Source organism: Tigriopus californicus, chromosome 8, assembly GCF_007210705.1.
Source record: "Tigriopus californicus strain San Diego chromosome 8, Tcal_SD_v2.1, whole genome shotgun sequence".
Taxonomy (NCBI): domain Eukaryota; kingdom Metazoa; phylum Arthropoda; class Copepoda; order Harpacticoida; family Harpacticidae; genus Tigriopus; species Tigriopus californicus.
Genome location: NC_081447.1, coordinates 6,935,705 through 6,951,602, shown reverse-complemented (window position 1 = coordinate 6,951,602; position 15,898 = coordinate 6,935,705). Strand labels below are relative to the sequence as shown.

General features: G+C 42.9%; 4 protein-coding genes across 4 annotated transcripts; 2 read left to right on the top strand and 2 right to left on the bottom strand.

Annotated features, from left to right (window-relative positions):
• Positions 1-494: 494 nt before the first annotated feature.
• Positions 495-3,279, top strand: LOC131884579 (CD63 antigen-like). The gene is made up of 6 exons (XM_059232408.1): positions 495-1,476; positions 1,565-1,828; positions 1,899-2,000; positions 2,127-2,261; positions 2,333-2,440; positions 2,505-3,279. The coding sequence occupies exons 1-6, from the start codon at positions 1,417-1,419 to the stop codon at positions 2,568-2,570; spliced, it is 735 nt and encodes a 244-aa protein (XP_059088391.1). The 5' UTR covers positions 495-1,416; the 3' UTR covers positions 2,571-3,279.
• On the bottom strand, positions 3,249-11,374 carry LOC131884828 (carboxypeptidase D-like). Its single transcript, XM_059232712.1, has 3 exons — positions 11,061-11,374; positions 9,651-10,996; positions 3,249-4,761 (listed from the first exon to the last, which is right to left on the bottom strand). Exons 1-3 carry the CDS (start codon positions 11,104-11,106, stop codon positions 3,418-3,420), a joined length of 2,736 nt encoding a protein of 911 aa, XP_059088695.1. The 5' UTR covers positions 11,107-11,374; the 3' UTR covers positions 3,249-3,417.
• Positions 5,071-6,429, top strand: LOC131884582 (uncharacterized). The gene is made up of 2 exons (XM_059232410.1): positions 5,071-5,680; positions 5,748-6,429. Exons 1-2 carry the CDS (start codon positions 5,481-5,483, stop codon positions 6,088-6,090), a joined length of 543 nt encoding a protein of 180 aa, XP_059088393.1. The 5' UTR covers positions 5,071-5,480; the 3' UTR covers positions 6,091-6,429.
• A 145-nt stretch (positions 11,375-11,519) lies between the features above and the next one.
• Positions 11,520-15,625, bottom strand: LOC131884569 (uncharacterized). The gene is made up of 2 exons (XM_059232397.1): positions 15,482-15,625; positions 11,520-15,410 (listed from the first exon to the last, which is right to left on the bottom strand). The coding sequence occupies exons 1-2, from the start codon at positions 15,512-15,514 to the stop codon at positions 12,693-12,695; spliced, it is 2,751 nt and encodes a 916-aa protein (XP_059088380.1). The 5' UTR covers positions 15,515-15,625; the 3' UTR covers positions 11,520-12,692.
• Positions 15,626-15,898: the final 273 nt, after the last annotated feature.

Below are 15,898 nucleotides of genomic sequence, written 5' to 3'. Positions count from 1 at the left end.
CCTCTCTTTTCTTCTTGTGGTGTTTTCCTCTCCCTTGTTCCGGGCATCATCTGGATGAGTGAATTGGGGTGGATTGGTGGGTGAATGGTCGTCCCATTCTTCCCACACACGAAGGAGAAACGAAACTCGTCCCTATGGTTAGTTAGTCTCTAGTCTACGAAGCATTGTAGAACTATTGTGCCCACACTTTGGTCCGTCCTCCTGGCTGACTGGCTGGCTGACTGGCTGGCTGCCTGGAGTTCAGCACTGGAAACAAGACTAGAACTAGTTAGCATATCCTCTCGAAACGCCCTGGAACTTTAGAAAAGAGAAGGGCACTCACTCACTACACGCCTAAACGCGGAAAAAGGAGGGAAGAAGCCTTGGAACGACGTGTGCCATTCGACGAGTCGGTGGAACTCGATTGCTCGTTCCATGGGTTAAGGCGCACTCAAGGGAGTTGAGGAAGAAGGTTGGATAGATGGTGTATGGTGGTTGGTTGGTTGGGTGGGTGGGTGGTTTGCTCTGTGTCATGATGCTCGAAGATGCTTTCCTCGACCCAAACTCCAGGCCTAAGAACAAGAAAACCAGAAGAGCTACGATATGCTAGAACTCGAGTAGACCAAGGGTGGGAATGGTTTTGAAGTTGTGTCACTTCGCCAGTGAGTGTGCTCTAAGAGCAAGGAAACGTGAATAAACAAGTCAATAGCTGAGGAAATTGGCTACTCGAGCGCAGGATAACGAGTAGGCTTCTCTAGGTCCCAAACACGCGTCCGTCTTGGGATTTAGCATCTAGTTTGGAACCTGGCGAGATAGGTTCGAGTGATCGTGGTCCTTCGAAAATTATCTTGACTGTCGTTTATTTCATGGTGTGCCTACGTCATAGTGTTGCTCTTCAAAAAATTTAAGCTCAACGTTCTAACTTTTGTCGTCAAACAAGACGGCTTTTGAAACAATTGGCAAAGTTTGGTGCAAGTTCATGACATGTTATCCTTAGCATGAATACTGAATATCATTCAAGGGGGACCCTCAATCTTGTCTCTTAGACCCTGGCATTCATAAAATAATAAGAAAAATACACCTTCCATCAACGCTGGTTATAACTCCAGCTTCAATAATATCCGGTGGATGCACTCTAAATTGCCCTGTTTTCGCGCACCGGGCCTGTATATCGAAAGATGTCTCTCCTGCAGTGTTTGTTCAACCCACATCCTGCTGCATAGTAAATATCACTTGTCAAGTGTGCCGAGAAGCTCTGATGTTCCGTTGTGACTCGCTCCAGCTCTCAAAGTGGTGAAGGTGTATGAAAAGCAATTGTTAAAAGACACCTGCGTGGATCAGCCACCTTCACTAGGCCCCCGGGTTTGTATTGGCGTCAAACGAGGAACCGATCGATTTATCTACACCTATGTTAGTGTGAGAAGTGGAACATTCAAAATGGAGGGCTCCATGAAATGCATCAAGTATCTCCTCTTCACGTTCAACCTGTTCTTCGTGGTACGTACAAATCATAGCGTAATTTCCAAGTTCAAGTGTCTAAATAAAGCACGTGCACGCTGACCACCTTGGCTTTGGATTGTTCCAGTTGACCGGGTTGATTCTGATCGTGACGGGCGGGGTTATTCAAAGCATATACTCGCAATATCTCGACTTTCTGGGCAATAGCATCTTCAATGCTCCCATTCTATTGGTGGTCATGGGCTGCTTCATCTTCTTTGTCACCTTCTTTGGATGTTGTGGAGCTATCAAGGAAAACTATTGCATGATCATGACCTTCTCTGTTTTGCTGGCTCTCATTTTCATGATCGAACTTGGTTGCGGTATTGCAGCCTATGCCATGAAAAGCGAGGTAAGATTGAATACTGAATAAGGGCTGAAGGCCATATGTAGCCACAAGTCTGACAAGATACCTGCTTTAGGTCCGCTCGACGATTGAAACACAAATGGAGAAGGGCCTCATGAACTATGGACGCAAGGGATACACTGGAGTCACAGAAACGTGGAACGTCGTCCAACATGAGGTAATTGGAACAAAGATCGATAGCGCTGTCGTCTAGTCAGAACCGTAAAATGTGGACAGACGATTCAAAAAGCCATCTTTACTAATGGGCATCTCTGAGACTTGAAATATGTTGTTCATTTTTCAGTTGAAGTGTTGTGGCGCTCAAGAGTACCGAGATTGGGAAAACACGACGTTCTCCCAAGACAAATCGGTCCCGGATTCCTGTTGCCTTTCTGACGTTGAAGGATGTGGAAATGGAATCTTAGGAATGCCCGACCAAGTACTGATATGCGTGATGAATGATTTACCCATAATGTACTGGTGGATAAAGACATGATTTTTATATCTTAGGCGCCCAAGATCATTTACACCAAGGGATGCTTGAACAAATTGGAGGAGGTCGTCTCGGTGAATATTGCTACTGTGGGCGGAGTAGGAATTGGGATTGCCATGGCACAGGTAATGACAAACCAATCAGGAACATATTTTGGTCATTACTTCAAAGAAGTTTATTCATTTACAGTTTGTGGGCATCGTTTTTGCTTGTCTCTTGGCCAAGACCATCAAAAAAGAATATGAAATGGTTTAAGAGAAGGTGTCCCATAACAGCTTTAAACCAATCTCAATGACGAATTTCTTTGAAGAACCAGGTTGCAAATCAAACTATCAAAGAACAAACTAGTAGTTAAGAGCAAAGAGGAACCCTTTGCGCTATTCTTTTTATAGTTCATCGAGTTACTTTGTTCCACTACAAGTACTTATCATACAATAATCCTAGTTCACCTCCACGCGTGCCTTTTCACTCCCCCAAATCCGATAACGAAACCTAATCAACAAATTACGAATACCCCGTTTCCCTTTTCCTTCGCGTTCCATCCCATTTCTTCCTCTTTCTGGTGGAACAGTCTCTTTCGACTGAGAACCCCAACCCTGTTGTACTGTAGAGTTCCCAATCAAACCCAAGACTTGGAAACCCGAACAGACCAAATGTGGCTTAGCTATCATCAAATAAACAGACGTGAAATCAAAAATATCGATTGCATTGCCAAAGAAAGAGAAGCATAATCAAAGTCCATTTTCTATTGTCTCAATCAAAAAAGATTCGCCTCAACGAATGTCATCCTTCCCCTTGGAACCCTTCCAGACTTCGGTCAATTTGGATAACGCCAACGAAAGGGAGATCATTGGAAATCAAAGTCAAACTTATAGTCTATCGAATTAACCAACAATTGGCTCAAGAGCTTCTACATTAATAGAGAGTTGTAAATTATGCGAATAAACTGAGAGAGATCGCCCGACCTATTATTCATTCTCTTCAATGTCTTTTCCAATCAACTAACGGGCAACCTCTGATCCATTTTATTCAGCCAACGGATTTTGTTACACTGAGTGCACAATTATTGGGGGAACAAATTCGATATAGCATCTCTCAGACATTAAGGGTAGACTTCCAAAATGAAATTCACGATCTGGGACGGTTTCGGGGTTTCGTTCCAATCAATTTTGATCATTATCCAGGGACTAGTCACGATTTGAAATGAATCGGCCCTTTGCTGAAATGCTCGGATCCAATGAAATCCCGGTGGAAGTAGGCGCCAATATTCTCCTCGTGTTGTTACTGATACCAGTTTATCGTTCTGGAATACTTGAATCCAAGCTAAGGCGTTGACCAGAGGTGTCACAGTTCCATATTGGATATTGCGACAGAACACCCGGCCCTTTACTCCCAAATGAACAGCTTCAAGGGAACTCAAAAGGCTGTTGATATTCCTGTTCCATTCCTGGGTCAGTTCCGACTGAGCGGGCATGGGATATTTGCAACAAGACAATTCGATAGTGAGTTCTAGACAATTAGAGAACAAATAGTTGAAGTCTTGCATTCCTCCCCGGACTTCGTACCAATCAGCTCCGTTCGTGATTCCGTTGGGAAACGTATCGTTCCGACACAATCCGGTTCCCTGATGCATAGTCTGGTGATTCTTGGAGTATCGTAAGGCCAGTTTTTGGAATAATTCGTGATCCGGAGTTTTAGAGATTCGGTTTTCCCGAGATGGATTTGATTTTGCATCCAGATGCATGTCGAAAGGATAATTGGCCACAACTGCTCCGTCATGAAAAGAGAGCGAGAAAACGAATGGATTTGTCAGAATCCATTCCATTATCGCCCGAGTTTCGGGTTGGCGGTTATCGAAAATCCTTTCCTTAGGGTTGACCTCAAATTGGCCGTTCTGGACTTGCGGGAAATCCCGGTTCAGATCTTGATCGTTGGCATTGTTCCTTCCCTTGTTAATGGTGTCGCTACAGGTGCCTGGAACAGCTTGCTCAAACCCATCGGGATTGGCACTGATAAGGAAATGCATATCCGTCTGATCTAAAATGAATCTGATTCGGTCGTTTTGGCCCAAAGAGTATTCATTGAGAAGGTATTGGGCTAAAGCTAGGAGCAGCTCTCGCCCTACAACCTCATTTCCATGAATGTTGGCCACAAATTTGACCATTGGTCGGAGGATTGGCCGCTGGGATTTGACGTTTTGACCCATATGTAAGACCATCAAAGGCCGACCTTCAACCGTGCGTTCAGATAGCTCATAGAGTTCAGCCAAGTCCGGAAAATTCTGGCTTAAGCGAACCATTTGATTGTAGAGCCCCTCGAAACCGTGGTAATGGCCAAACCAAGGGGAACATTCGCCCCCGTTTATGGAAAATAGCAAATTGATCACTAGAGCTGGAACGAGATACGATTTGATATCGATCATGGCCGGAGCAGCACGTGAGACTGAATAATGCATAAAACATTATGGGACATTAAAGGAGATCACGTTGCATATGATTCATTTTGTCGTAAGTTACAAATGTATCATCCGCTTAATAAAGGGAATGCTCGTCTCAGAAAGAAATGATTTTTAATCTTTGGTTCCGGCTCGCAGAAAAGAAGAAAGAACAAGTACTCCTTTCTTTCTCGTACCTAGTGATATTGGTCGTACAGAATCGAAATAATGTCTTATGCTTTAAACAATGGATAACGCATATAGGTTTCGATAATTTAACTGGGGGTTCCTATTAAAACGGGTTTGCACGTGCTCCACGGGAAAGCGCATTATAAAGCTTTCGTTAATTGGACATGCCTCGATCGTCAAAGTATACGTACTATGATTCTGAACTTTGTAATGCTAACTTGCAAATGAATTTTGGAATTAATATTTCTAAAACTAAAGTTTCTTGGGGGAAAGGCTTCATCAGCCATTTTGAATGTGCCAAATTTAGCTGACTGTTGCAATGAAAAATCGCATCTGCATATCTAAACGAGGTTAATTCTTTTTTCAACAGTTTTGCCTATCGCTCGTAAGCAACAATAGACATAATTGTACGTTGACAAGGGGATTTTGACCTCCAATCAAATGAAGAAATCCTCTTATAGGATTTGACCATTGCTATAAAAGCCCATAGGACTTTCTCTCGACCATTAGTCAGGACACAGAAGTTAGTGAACAACAAGGCCATGGCTTCCTACTGGACTCTCATTGCTTTGGGGATTTGTTGCTACCAAATCCCGTCCTCCTCCAGTTTCCGCATGGTCAACCCATATCGAATTGATTTGAACGACCTCATCCAATACGATTCAACTTTGGAGCGATGCCCCCGATTCACGCACCAACCCACTCTGACCTACCCGAAAAATGCTCATTTCGGTATGAAAAGGTGAGCACAATATTTCGAACTTGACATCCTCTACCAAGAACTTCAATGGGTATTTGTTCGTACATAGATCGAATCAATTGGCAAGCAACCAACAAATAAAGAGGGACGAATTCTATCGCATCACCAAACGAAGCATCATTCCGTCTGAGGGTCTGCAGTCCATGGCAGCCAAAGAGAAGTCCAGTCCCAACTCCAGAGTCAAGAGATCATTTTGGCGAGGACCCCGATTTCTCATCATCAAGGGCGGCATTGTTTGTGAAAGCCAAGATACTGACTCAATCGCACCGGAGTTCATGAATTTGCCCGAGGGCGAATGGCAACAACATCCAGAGATAAGGGAGTCTAAGCCATGCGCTCCAGGCGAGAACTGTATGTACTCCAAAAGAGATTCTCAAATGGGGTATTTTTAAAACGGATATATGATGAATATCGATGGCACAACTGGAAATGATGTACGAAATAGATTATGCCTATGTGCTCACGATTTGCTCTCAAAAGAATAACATGACAAATGATTTGATCAAATTTTCGTTCAGAAGAGGCTCTCTAGAATGACATTATTGAAAATATTATGCATAACTCCTGGAAATGAAAATATATTGAGATGAAATCCAGAAATTTATCTTCTTAGGTTAGCATCGAGACACTGAAAATGTTCCATGCGTAAATGGTTAACCAGAGTGCATTTTCCCAAAGTGTTCTCAAGCACTTAACTGCACTTAAGCACCATTGGCGTAAACCAACAGCAAAAGATCACTGATTCAAGTAAAGCTGCTTTCACTTAAGAAATGCTTGTTATACGTTTATAGTGTTGCGAAAGTAGCGGACCATCTTCAGTTTTAAAATGTCCCAACTCCTATAAATGTGCATTGATGTAAAATACCAAAAGGTTATTGTTGGTGTAAAACGAGACATCGTCATTAGATACTAACATATTGTGCTTTAAGCTTAATAATTTTCCTGACAGCTTTTTTAAAGAGGATTGGTCAAAAAACACGAGTAAGGGAATGACCAGCAGGACAAATATACCGTAGTCCCTGTTCATCCCTCTCTGGAGGCCCAAAGATGTTTCGAATTGAGTCGAACGAGCTTTAGGATATTTCACCGAGTTCAATTCATTTGAAGCGAAAATAACGGTCCAGAAATTTCCATCATTACCAATTTTGAACGGCTCAAAAAGAATGTTGAAATGGTATAGTCTAAAATTCATCCGTGTATGCAATAAAATCTACTTTTGGATACCTAGAGGGATTTATAGATGGGGTTGAATAGGAATCGGCACACCAAAAGAATTAACTGACACAAGCACACAAACACGCAAAAAAATATTACGAGCACACCAAAACTGAAAAGGACACCAAATGTAGAAAGTGTCACACGAAAGTGAGCACGCACAAAAGTGTTTATATCACACCAACAATATGAATTGGCACACTGAATTCAAAAATGGACACCCGAAGTGAAAAAAAGGCACACCAAAAGAAAAAAAGGCAATGAGCCCACGGGAAAGGGTTTAAAGCACACCAAACATTAAAGTGACCCACCAAACAATAAAAAGCAACACCAAAAAGTAAAGAGGCACAGTCAAAAATCAAGCTAAAAACAAAAATCTAAATGCTATGATAGTTGCTTGGGCCGTAGGGGTTAGCCTCCTCCAGCCAGAGAAGCCAGTCATCACATCAGCCATATCAAGTTCCTCAAACCCCTTCCATCATTTATCTATAAAACAGAATTCAGAAATACAAGGTCCCGCCAATATCTTTAATAAATGCCACATTTCTATTGTAATTGGTCATTTTAGGTCCGTTGCCAGCCGGCCCTGAAAAGTGCCAGAACCCCTGCTGTATTTGGGCAGGTCGAGCATGTCATTCCAGTCTGGGCTGGGCCTACCCAAGGGACTTCATTGGGTGTAAATGCCAATCTTGACATTTAGTCGTTTATTTCAATCTGTGATAATTAGCGAGTTTTGAACCTCAATTTTGTGTCTAATTGTCATGTTCTTGGTAAACGCGTTCTGTGACAGATATCCATTTCACCTAGTCATCTCGATCCGATTGCATTGGTACGTTCCTTCCCTGTAATTACATGTTATTCCCGTTGTCTTATGTTCTTTTAATGTCAATAGAAACCGTGTTGTATGACCATATTTGGTGTGCGCATCTGAAAGCGATCGGAGTATTTTACATTGGGTCTAGCGACCCTGCTCTAACCACGGAGAAACTTAACCCAAGGTACACCACAAATTTATGCCTGATTCGTCCAAAGCGCTGAGCGACCCGTAGACACAGATCATACGATGACTATATCTTGCATTGGCAGGACCTTACGCGTGGTCCAGACGTTATATGGTCTGTGACCTTCCCAAGGGCGATTAATTCTAGGAAGGTGGAATCTCTGACTAAATTCTTTGGAACCACGATTCTACCTTTTCTGAATTGTTGTTGGCAACATGATACTTTAAAGGAAAAAAGGAAAAAGACATGTTAGATAGTTACCCGAGCATTAATTAACTGAGCCGTCTACAATCACGGTTGATGCTTATGCTTATGCTTCTTGCTTATGTTTTGTGCCCACATATGGTCAGTTGATCGGTCACCTTACCATCATCAGTTAGCCAAATTTTCAGTGCCTAGTTTTTTAGCTCTTTTAGATGCGGGTTTTTGTCCTGTGTGCCTTTATAGGGCATGTGAAGCAAAGGATATTCAAGAAAAATATTGCTGCGGCAAAATTGATTACGAGGAAGGAGAAATAAGACAAAATTGTGGCCAAACTGCACTCACACTCGCCCTTGAGTCCAATTGAATTTTCAACTACGGAGTGAGTTGTGCCACGAAACTCAAAAATACGTCAGTTTTTGACCAGTTCTGTCACTGTAAACTCTTAGTTCAATACGAGCGCTGTCTGCTTCAACAAGCCAGGAAAATTGAATCAAATGACAAATTCAGTGCAAGCCCGGTACAGGTTGGCTATAATGTTTGTCCTCCTCAAAATGCTCAGGATCAGAACTGCCGCCATACATTTTTCTTGAATTTACTTCAATTAACATGCCCTATATATTTTGGTATGCCGAAATATAGTTCGGTGCCCATAAATAAAGTTTGGGGTTTCAAATTCTGCTTTTTGTGTGCTCTTCTTTGTTTGTGTACCTTTTTATCCATGCTTTTGCAAGTTTGATTATCGTTGCGTTGTTCAAAAACTTTAGTCTGCCTTTTTCCAGTTTTTGTGTGCCCGTTTTTATTTCACCCTGGAATATGTTACGGACATAATTGCGGAAACATTCAACATTTACGGTAATCATTAAGTTTAGATATGTAAATGTAATTCATATCATTGAACAGGATATGCCAAATATAAGCAACCATTCAAACATATCTTTTAGGAGTAAAGTGACGAATATGTTACATAAACTCATTATCCTGCTGGCAAATGTGCTCCACTTAATGTACTAGTTTAAGGACATTGAAAACAAGTATCTTGCTGATAAGCGAATGCAAAGTTGTTAGAAAATGCAGCAGGGCGGTGGTTTTCCTTCTGTCAAATATCTGCTTGAGTTTGCCAATGACGTAAAAAATCATCATTTACTGAACTTTTTCTTAAGATATGCCAATTTAGAGAAGCAAGCAATTGCTAACTATTCGTTGTTAAATAAGCATTTGAAGTTTGACCGAAGTCGGTACCGCCTGAACTCCTTCTACAATCATTGACACTGTTTATCTACAAAGTGTAACGAACATAATATGAAGTCTCATAACTTGACTTTTTGTATGATGATGCGTAAAACCAAGTTATCATTAGTCCTGATGTTAACGGGCGAGTATTTTTTCTGTTTTTAGTAACCGAGGCATTAATCCAATTTTCTTTCCAATTTATTTCACAATTGGTCAGGTTCAACAAAAAAACCCAGAGAGTAAAATACAATTCAATAGGTGTAAAGACGTCTTTTTGATCAAACAATTCCGTTTCAAAATCCAATACCACAGAGATATGGAAGACAATAGCATGCATTCTTGTAAAGTGCAAGCAAATTGGAACATGACTTGGTCACAGGGTCGGAAGTTTCTTGGGGTTGGAAATTGACCTCACTAGCCTCCACACTGGATTTGACACGGGTTGTTGATCGCTCCAAAACCAAATCCAGTCGAGTTGCAGATTGCTTTTGAAATGCCCTTTCGTTCAAGGACGAAACTTGAGCTGGAGCCCAATCGCTTTCGAACCCTTCATATTGAGCTTTGACCTCATAGTTGCCCGGCGTTAGCAAACGCCAGTACTCTCCATCAGATGTGGTTACGACTGGTTTATCAATACCTTTGACATGAACCTTGGCTCCAGACACTGGATTCTCTTCTTTGTCCAAAATGACGCCCTTGATTCCGGAATGGGCTTGTTCCAAATAAGCCAGGAGGCTCTCACGGTTAGCAGACCACTCACGCGCAAGGTTCTCTTCATGTGGGTATTTGCAACAAGACAATTCCAACGTGATCTCAAAGCAATTGGAAAACAAGTAGTTAAAGTCTTGTAGTCCTCCTTTTACAATGTACCAATCCGCTCCGTTGGTGATGCCATTGGGAAAGCTATCGGACTCGCACAATCCGGATCCTTTGTACATAAAACCATGATTTCGGGCATAAACCAATGCCAAGTGTTTAAAAAACTCGTTATCAGGTGTGAGAGAAGGTCCATTCGATTGGGACCGGCTATCATCGTAAGGATAATTGGCCACTACGGCTCCATCGTGAAAATTGATGGAGAGAACAAATGGGTTGTCCAAGATCCATCTCATTATGGCTCGAGTCTCGGGCTCTCTTCCATCAAATATCACTTCTTCCGGAGCCCCCACGAGATCCCAATCCGGGAAATTCCGGTTCAAATCGACTCCATTGTCGTTGGTTCGACCGGAGTCGTGCGAATATCCTCGGCAGACACCCTTAACGGACCTCGCAAATCCATCAGGGTTGGCCGTGGGGAGAAGATGAAGGTCGATGGTGTCAAGTAGATGGGTGATCCTGGGATTTCCTTGAGAGTACTCACTGACCAAATACTCAGCTAGAGCCAGAAGCATTTCTCTCCCAATAACTTCGTTGCCGTGCATGTTAGCCACATATTTTACCATGGGCGTGAGAAGAGGTCGGGATTTTCCGGCATGAGGGCCCAATTGAATGACCTGCAGATATCGACCGCTAACAGTTTTCTCTTCCAATGAATAGATGTTCACTAAGTTGGGATGTTGAGAATGGAGCTCTTGAAGCTTGTTGCTTAAAGACTCGTGATCGTGGAAGTTCGAGAGTTCCAAAGCATTGACCCGAATGGAGCAGTATCCTATAAGAACCGCCCAAGTTATGACAATTGCATTTCAGATGAAAAAGTAGAGCCAATGTCTTACCAATAAAGCCCAATAGCGTCAAAATTTTCACTCGGAGTGACACCATCTTTCCAACGCTTGTGCAAGTGTCAAACTCAATCCAACCATCATGTTGGTAGGTTTCGTGGAGGTGGGGGGAAGTCAAGGATTTTTACCCCGACGGCCTGCCAAGAGGTGTTTGAATATGAAGAAGAGGATGAAGCGAAACACGAAGTGAAGAACGCCAAAGTTTCTTGACAAAGCCTAACAAACCACCGAGACGAATCCAGCTCTTTCTACACAGGGCACTATTTCCTTGGTCGAGTGCGTTCGATTGAAATGTTGCAGTCTCGGGTCATCGTCATCGTCAGGCCTTCAGGTGTGTATGCGCGCATATAACCTGAAGGACATCAATCCTTCAAACACGATCTTGTCATGCCTGAATGTCGAGGGATTTACCATATTTTACTACTGTTGCTTATGTTACTCATACAAGAGGGATAACAACTAAAAATAAATGGTTTCTTTCGGTTCATGATTGCATTTGGGCATTTTTCAGCTCTCGTATTTTCATTGATTTTTAATTGCATTGGCTTTTACTGTCCAAACGAGAATATAATTCGAGACATAAAAATTCAGCATTTGACAAGCCCGAAGAAAGTGAAGGACGACATGGTCAAAAACACTGATTTGGAAAATGATTTGCTTAAAGAGGCACCTAGCTCTCAATCAGGAAATCGCTTGTCTCGATGGAAAACTCACGAATGTCTTTGTTCTTTAATCTTTCGGGTGATTCCCGAAGGTTGCCGCTCACAGTTTTGAGAAAATGTCCGCATTTTAGCCACCAAGTCAACTCTCTTTTCCCTGTTTTTCTTGGATAGAGGGTTCGACAGTGTTGAAGCAGGCCTTGAACATGCCCATATACACAATTACATACCACAGACGAACTTATCAGTCATGTCTGTGTGCATTAAGGTGTAAGACAATACGGTTCCTTCTATTTGGTCTCAATTGATCAATCAAATCACTCGTTCATTGTGCATGTCGAGTTGCAAGTTGAGTTAGGGAGAATAATTGCATCAAGCCATTTTCCATCGTTGCCACATTTTGGATGACTCATAAACCTCAGTGCGAGTATCACAAGAGATAAAATGGGCGATCCGAAAAAAGTATCCTCTCTGTATTTGTCATCAACATTGGAAAATCGAGGCGTTCCCAATGCATTGACCGAGTTTCGCCGTTTTCTTCGAGTTCACGTGGATCTCAATGACGATGAAGAAGATCCAGACGAAAAGATGGACGGAGAATGTGAGCTAGACTTCCTTTTAGACACGAAAGACGTGGACAAGATTGACCGGCCAGACCTCCAGAAGATCAAGGACAAATACTTCAGTCCCAAGTTCCGGATCGTGTTTTTCAATCCCTCCGACCGGGGTCGGTTGGAAGGACTCCTGACCGAACTGAATGATATTGAGGAGTGTAAGAGCCTGTTAAGAAGTGGTCGCAAGGATGTTTTTCATCGGGTGGCCGAACATCACGAACAATGGATCCAACACTTGGTCAAGACAAAGGTTTTGGAGGACAAGTCCGGGCAAACCCTCTTTCATGGATGGTTGAAATAGTGTACAAGGCGACTAAAGTAAATACAAGTTGAAGCGTGCCCACAGGTCATAATTAATTCTGGGGTTGCTGATCCAATAGCAACGTTTCCTCTAGTTTTTCGATCTGCTTCTGGCAATGCATCTTGGCGGCATTAGCCACACTCTCGTCTTTGATCAATATCTCGTTCGTTTTGAGGTAAGGCGTAGGATTGTTGGGATAAATGACCAGGATCTCTCCTGGCCTAAGACTGGCAATGTTTGCCAACCACCGACGAGCCGAAGGAAACATTTGCGTCAATTGGATCACGCCTTGTTCCCAGGTGGTCATCTGCGAGGCCAGATTTTTCCACATCTTGTCATTGGATTGATTGGTAAGGTCTTGGACATCCAGAACGGCGAAACCGGTGAGTAAGTTCATCATCACGATGACGACAATGAAAACAAACAGGCCAAATGTGATGTAATTGAACACGAGACTGGTGAAAGGAAAATCGCCATATTCGAGTTCCCCGATGATCATGGCCATGATCTTGGTGATGATAGTCTGTGAGGTGAAGGAGTTATGTTCGCTCTCGCCAAATCCCATGGTGTCATCGTGGAGTTGGAGATAGAAAGCTGCGATGAAACCCCCGATGAGGAATAAGTGAAGCGATAAGAACTTGAACATGTCCTTGGCCACCACTTCTGTCCAATAGAGTTTGGAGACCAGCTCTCGGTCGTGCAGCCAATGATCTCGAAGCAAAAGGCTTAAGTCCACACCACAAAGAACCAGGATCATCCCGGAAAGATCGCGGGCTTGGGAGAAGGAAAAAATGACCTCTTCATGAGGAGGACTGAGAGCGATGAAGGGAATGCAAATCACGAGAAGGACGAGCACCCAAAAATCCATCAACCGAAAGAGAAACTTTAAATTGGCCAAACACGATCGCAGATCTATGGTCATTTGGAGTGAGATCCGAAACACCACGTACAAGCCGGCCACTCCCCAAAATGACAGCAACACATACCGGAAGAGTTCACTTATTTCAATTAGTGAACAATTGGCTGGATTGAATTTCTCCTCTGAGGCATTCAATGAGGCAGCCTTGAGACACTCGGTGCTGCCAACCATGCTCTTTCCACCGAAGGTGACAAAGCAATAAAGTATGGAAGAGACCGTCAACAAAGAGCGAAAGGATATCATGCCCCAGCGTAAAGATCGAAATTTTTGGAAATGATCCCATTTGGACGAAACGAAAGATGAAATGATGGGATGATCGCACAAATCCATGTGAAGGTCAGCCAAACGGCAAACAAACTCAAGTTCCGTGACTTGATGACCTTCCTGCACGTAATAGTAAGGCAAGCAGCTGTCTTCCAATTGTCCTTGGTCCACCAGTTCGATTCCCTTAAATGGATAGAATTTCCGTTTGGGAACCAAGGCCTCGTGGTCTAGAGACACATGAAAGTCATCTTGCAACGGATGCTCTTGCCACGATATGCAGTTGTCCAGGTAAGCTTTGACTGTGGATGTCGTGAGCTTCTGAATGGGGTCCCAACCCATCTGGTTCACCTTGAACAGACTGCGGTGGGCTCCATATTGAAGGAGTAGGGCGTGAGCCACAGACTGAACTGGAAAGCGTGAGGCCAGATGTAGCGGGGTGTTCCCACAGGGCTCCATAGGATCATTCACCAAAAAATCGTATCGGTTCTCCCCGAGAAGATGCCTATCTCCTAGGATCATCTCAAGAGTGGTTAGGGTGTTGGAGATCATCGCCATATCTTTTGGTTGCTCCCTCCTTGATACGCTATCTCGGTAGTTGAAGTCGGAATGAAGCATATAATGAAGAACATTGATTCGTTTGTTGTCTTTCTTAATGATGCGACCAAAATCGGTTCCAGGATGGTCTTTCAGGATACTCAGCAGTCTCAGATTTCGTCTTTGAGCGACAATAAAACATGGTGGATAAGCAAAGCCGCCAATGACCGTTTGATTAGGACTGGCACCTGCTTTTAAAAGCTCTTTCACAACTTTTTCCAGTTGATTCAAGCAAGCGAATTGCAGCAAAGAAAAGGTACCATTGTCAGAATCGAAATCAAAGTTCTTGTTTTGGGCCGCCAATCGTTCAATCTCTTCCACAATGGCATCCTCTTCTCCCGTCTCAAGACAATACCAAATATTTGGATTGGCATCAGATTCTTGTCTCAAAATCAAATTGGGAAAACGTTCGGTCAGAATCTCTCGCAGAGATTTTTGATGAGTTCGTGAGATGTGATCAAGATTGGCATCCAAATGAATCATCTCCTCAATGATCCACTGCTCATCAATGTCGATGGCCATTTCTAGAGGGCTCACCTCATTTGCATCCACAATGTTCACATCAATGCCGTCAAATGTTAAAAGTGAATTTAAACAACTTCGTGCTTCTTCATTGTCTTTTTGACGCAATAGTTTATGCAAGACGAAGTGAAGCGGTGTCTTCTTGCTTTGGCTATTGTCTTGATCATTGATTCGAAATTGATGGGGGCCCAGGTTTTGTAGCAAAAGTTTCAACACTTGTGACCAGCATTTCTGCGCCGTTAGATGAAGAACCGTTTTTCCATGGGCAGATATTTTTTGACAAGGATTGGCATGTCGTTCAAGCAGGAGACCTACCATGGGGATTTGGCCCAACCGAATGGCTTCGTGGAGTAGGGTGCGTCCTTGCAAATCTGCAATTGGAGCATCCAGGACCAAGTGGGGATTGGCCTCTAAATAGGATTCCAACTCAGCGACGGTGCCTCTAGACAAGATGTCAGATAGGCTAGATTCCTGCGATGGAAAGATTTTTAGACTGATAAGAACATTGGATTAATAATCGGAGGCTACAAGAAATCTCTTACGCGAGGAATGAGTTCCAGATCGGACATTTTCATGTGGGCACCAAAAAATTGGGGAAAAGCTAACTTTGGCCTGAAAAGGTCCCTTCATGAACTTCAAAGAGCGGACATGTACTAAACTTGATAACTGTGTCTTCAATTGTTCAACCAGTGCTATCTGTTTTGTTCTGAAGAAACTTATCGCATTTTCTTGAATTTTCAAGTTGTTCTATTCAGTACGGAGAACAACTACCAGATGCATCATCAATAAGCCCTTAGGGCGTAGAACATTATTGTTCCACCTTCTGACTCATATCCTTCTTTCTTTCTAAATTTCTAAGAACAAATCAAGATGATACATAGAGAAGGCACTAAGGTCCAACTTGATTGACCTGACAACCGCCTCTGATGTTCTAAAAGAGCATCCTTCGACCTGACATT

What these genes read in the sequence shown, in the direction of transcription:
- LOC131884579 (XM_059232408.1), top strand. Translation starts at nt 1,417, where the DNA reads ATGGAGGGCTCCATGAAATGCATCAAGTATCTCCTCTTCACGTTCAAC. An exon ending in CCTATGCCATGAAAAGCGAG is followed by an intron (nt 1,829 to 1,898) that starts GTAAGATTGAAT and finishes TACCTGCTTTAG; the next exon opens with GTCCGCTCGACGATTGAAAC. An exon ending in GGAACGTCGTCCAACATGAG is followed by an intron (nt 2,001 to 2,126) that starts GTAATTGGAACA and finishes TTCATTTTTCAG; the next exon opens with TTGAAGTGTTGTGGCGCTCA.
- LOC131884569 (XM_059232397.1), bottom strand. Translation starts at nt 15,514, where the DNA reads ATGAAAATGTCCGATCTGGAACTCATTCCTCGC. An exon ending in ATCTGGAACTCATTCCTCGC is followed by an intron (nt 15,411 to 15,481) that starts GTAAGAGATTTC and finishes TTTCCATCGCAG; the next exon opens with GAATCTAGCCTATCTGACAT.
- LOC131884582 (XM_059232410.1), top strand. Translation starts at nt 5,481, where the DNA reads ATGGCTTCCTACTGGACTCTCATTGCTTTGGGGATTTGTTGCTACCAA. An exon ending in GCTCATTTCGGTATGAAAAG is followed by an intron (nt 5,681 to 5,747) that starts GTGAGCACAATA and finishes GTTCGTACATAG; the next exon opens with ATCGAATCAATTGGCAAGCA.
- LOC131884828 (XM_059232712.1), bottom strand. Translation starts at nt 11,106, where the DNA reads ATGGTGTCACTCCGAGTGAAAATTTTGACGCTATTGGGCTTTATTG. An exon ending in GACGCTATTGGGCTTTATTG is followed by an intron (nt 10,997 to 11,060) that starts GTAAGACATTGG and finishes CGGTTCTTATAG; the next exon opens with GATACTGCTCCATTCGGGTC. An exon ending in TTCCATATCTCTGTGGTATT is followed by an intron (nt 4,762 to 9,650) that starts GGATTTTGAAAC and finishes TTTATGCATTAT; the next exon opens with TCAGTCTCACGTGCTGCTCC.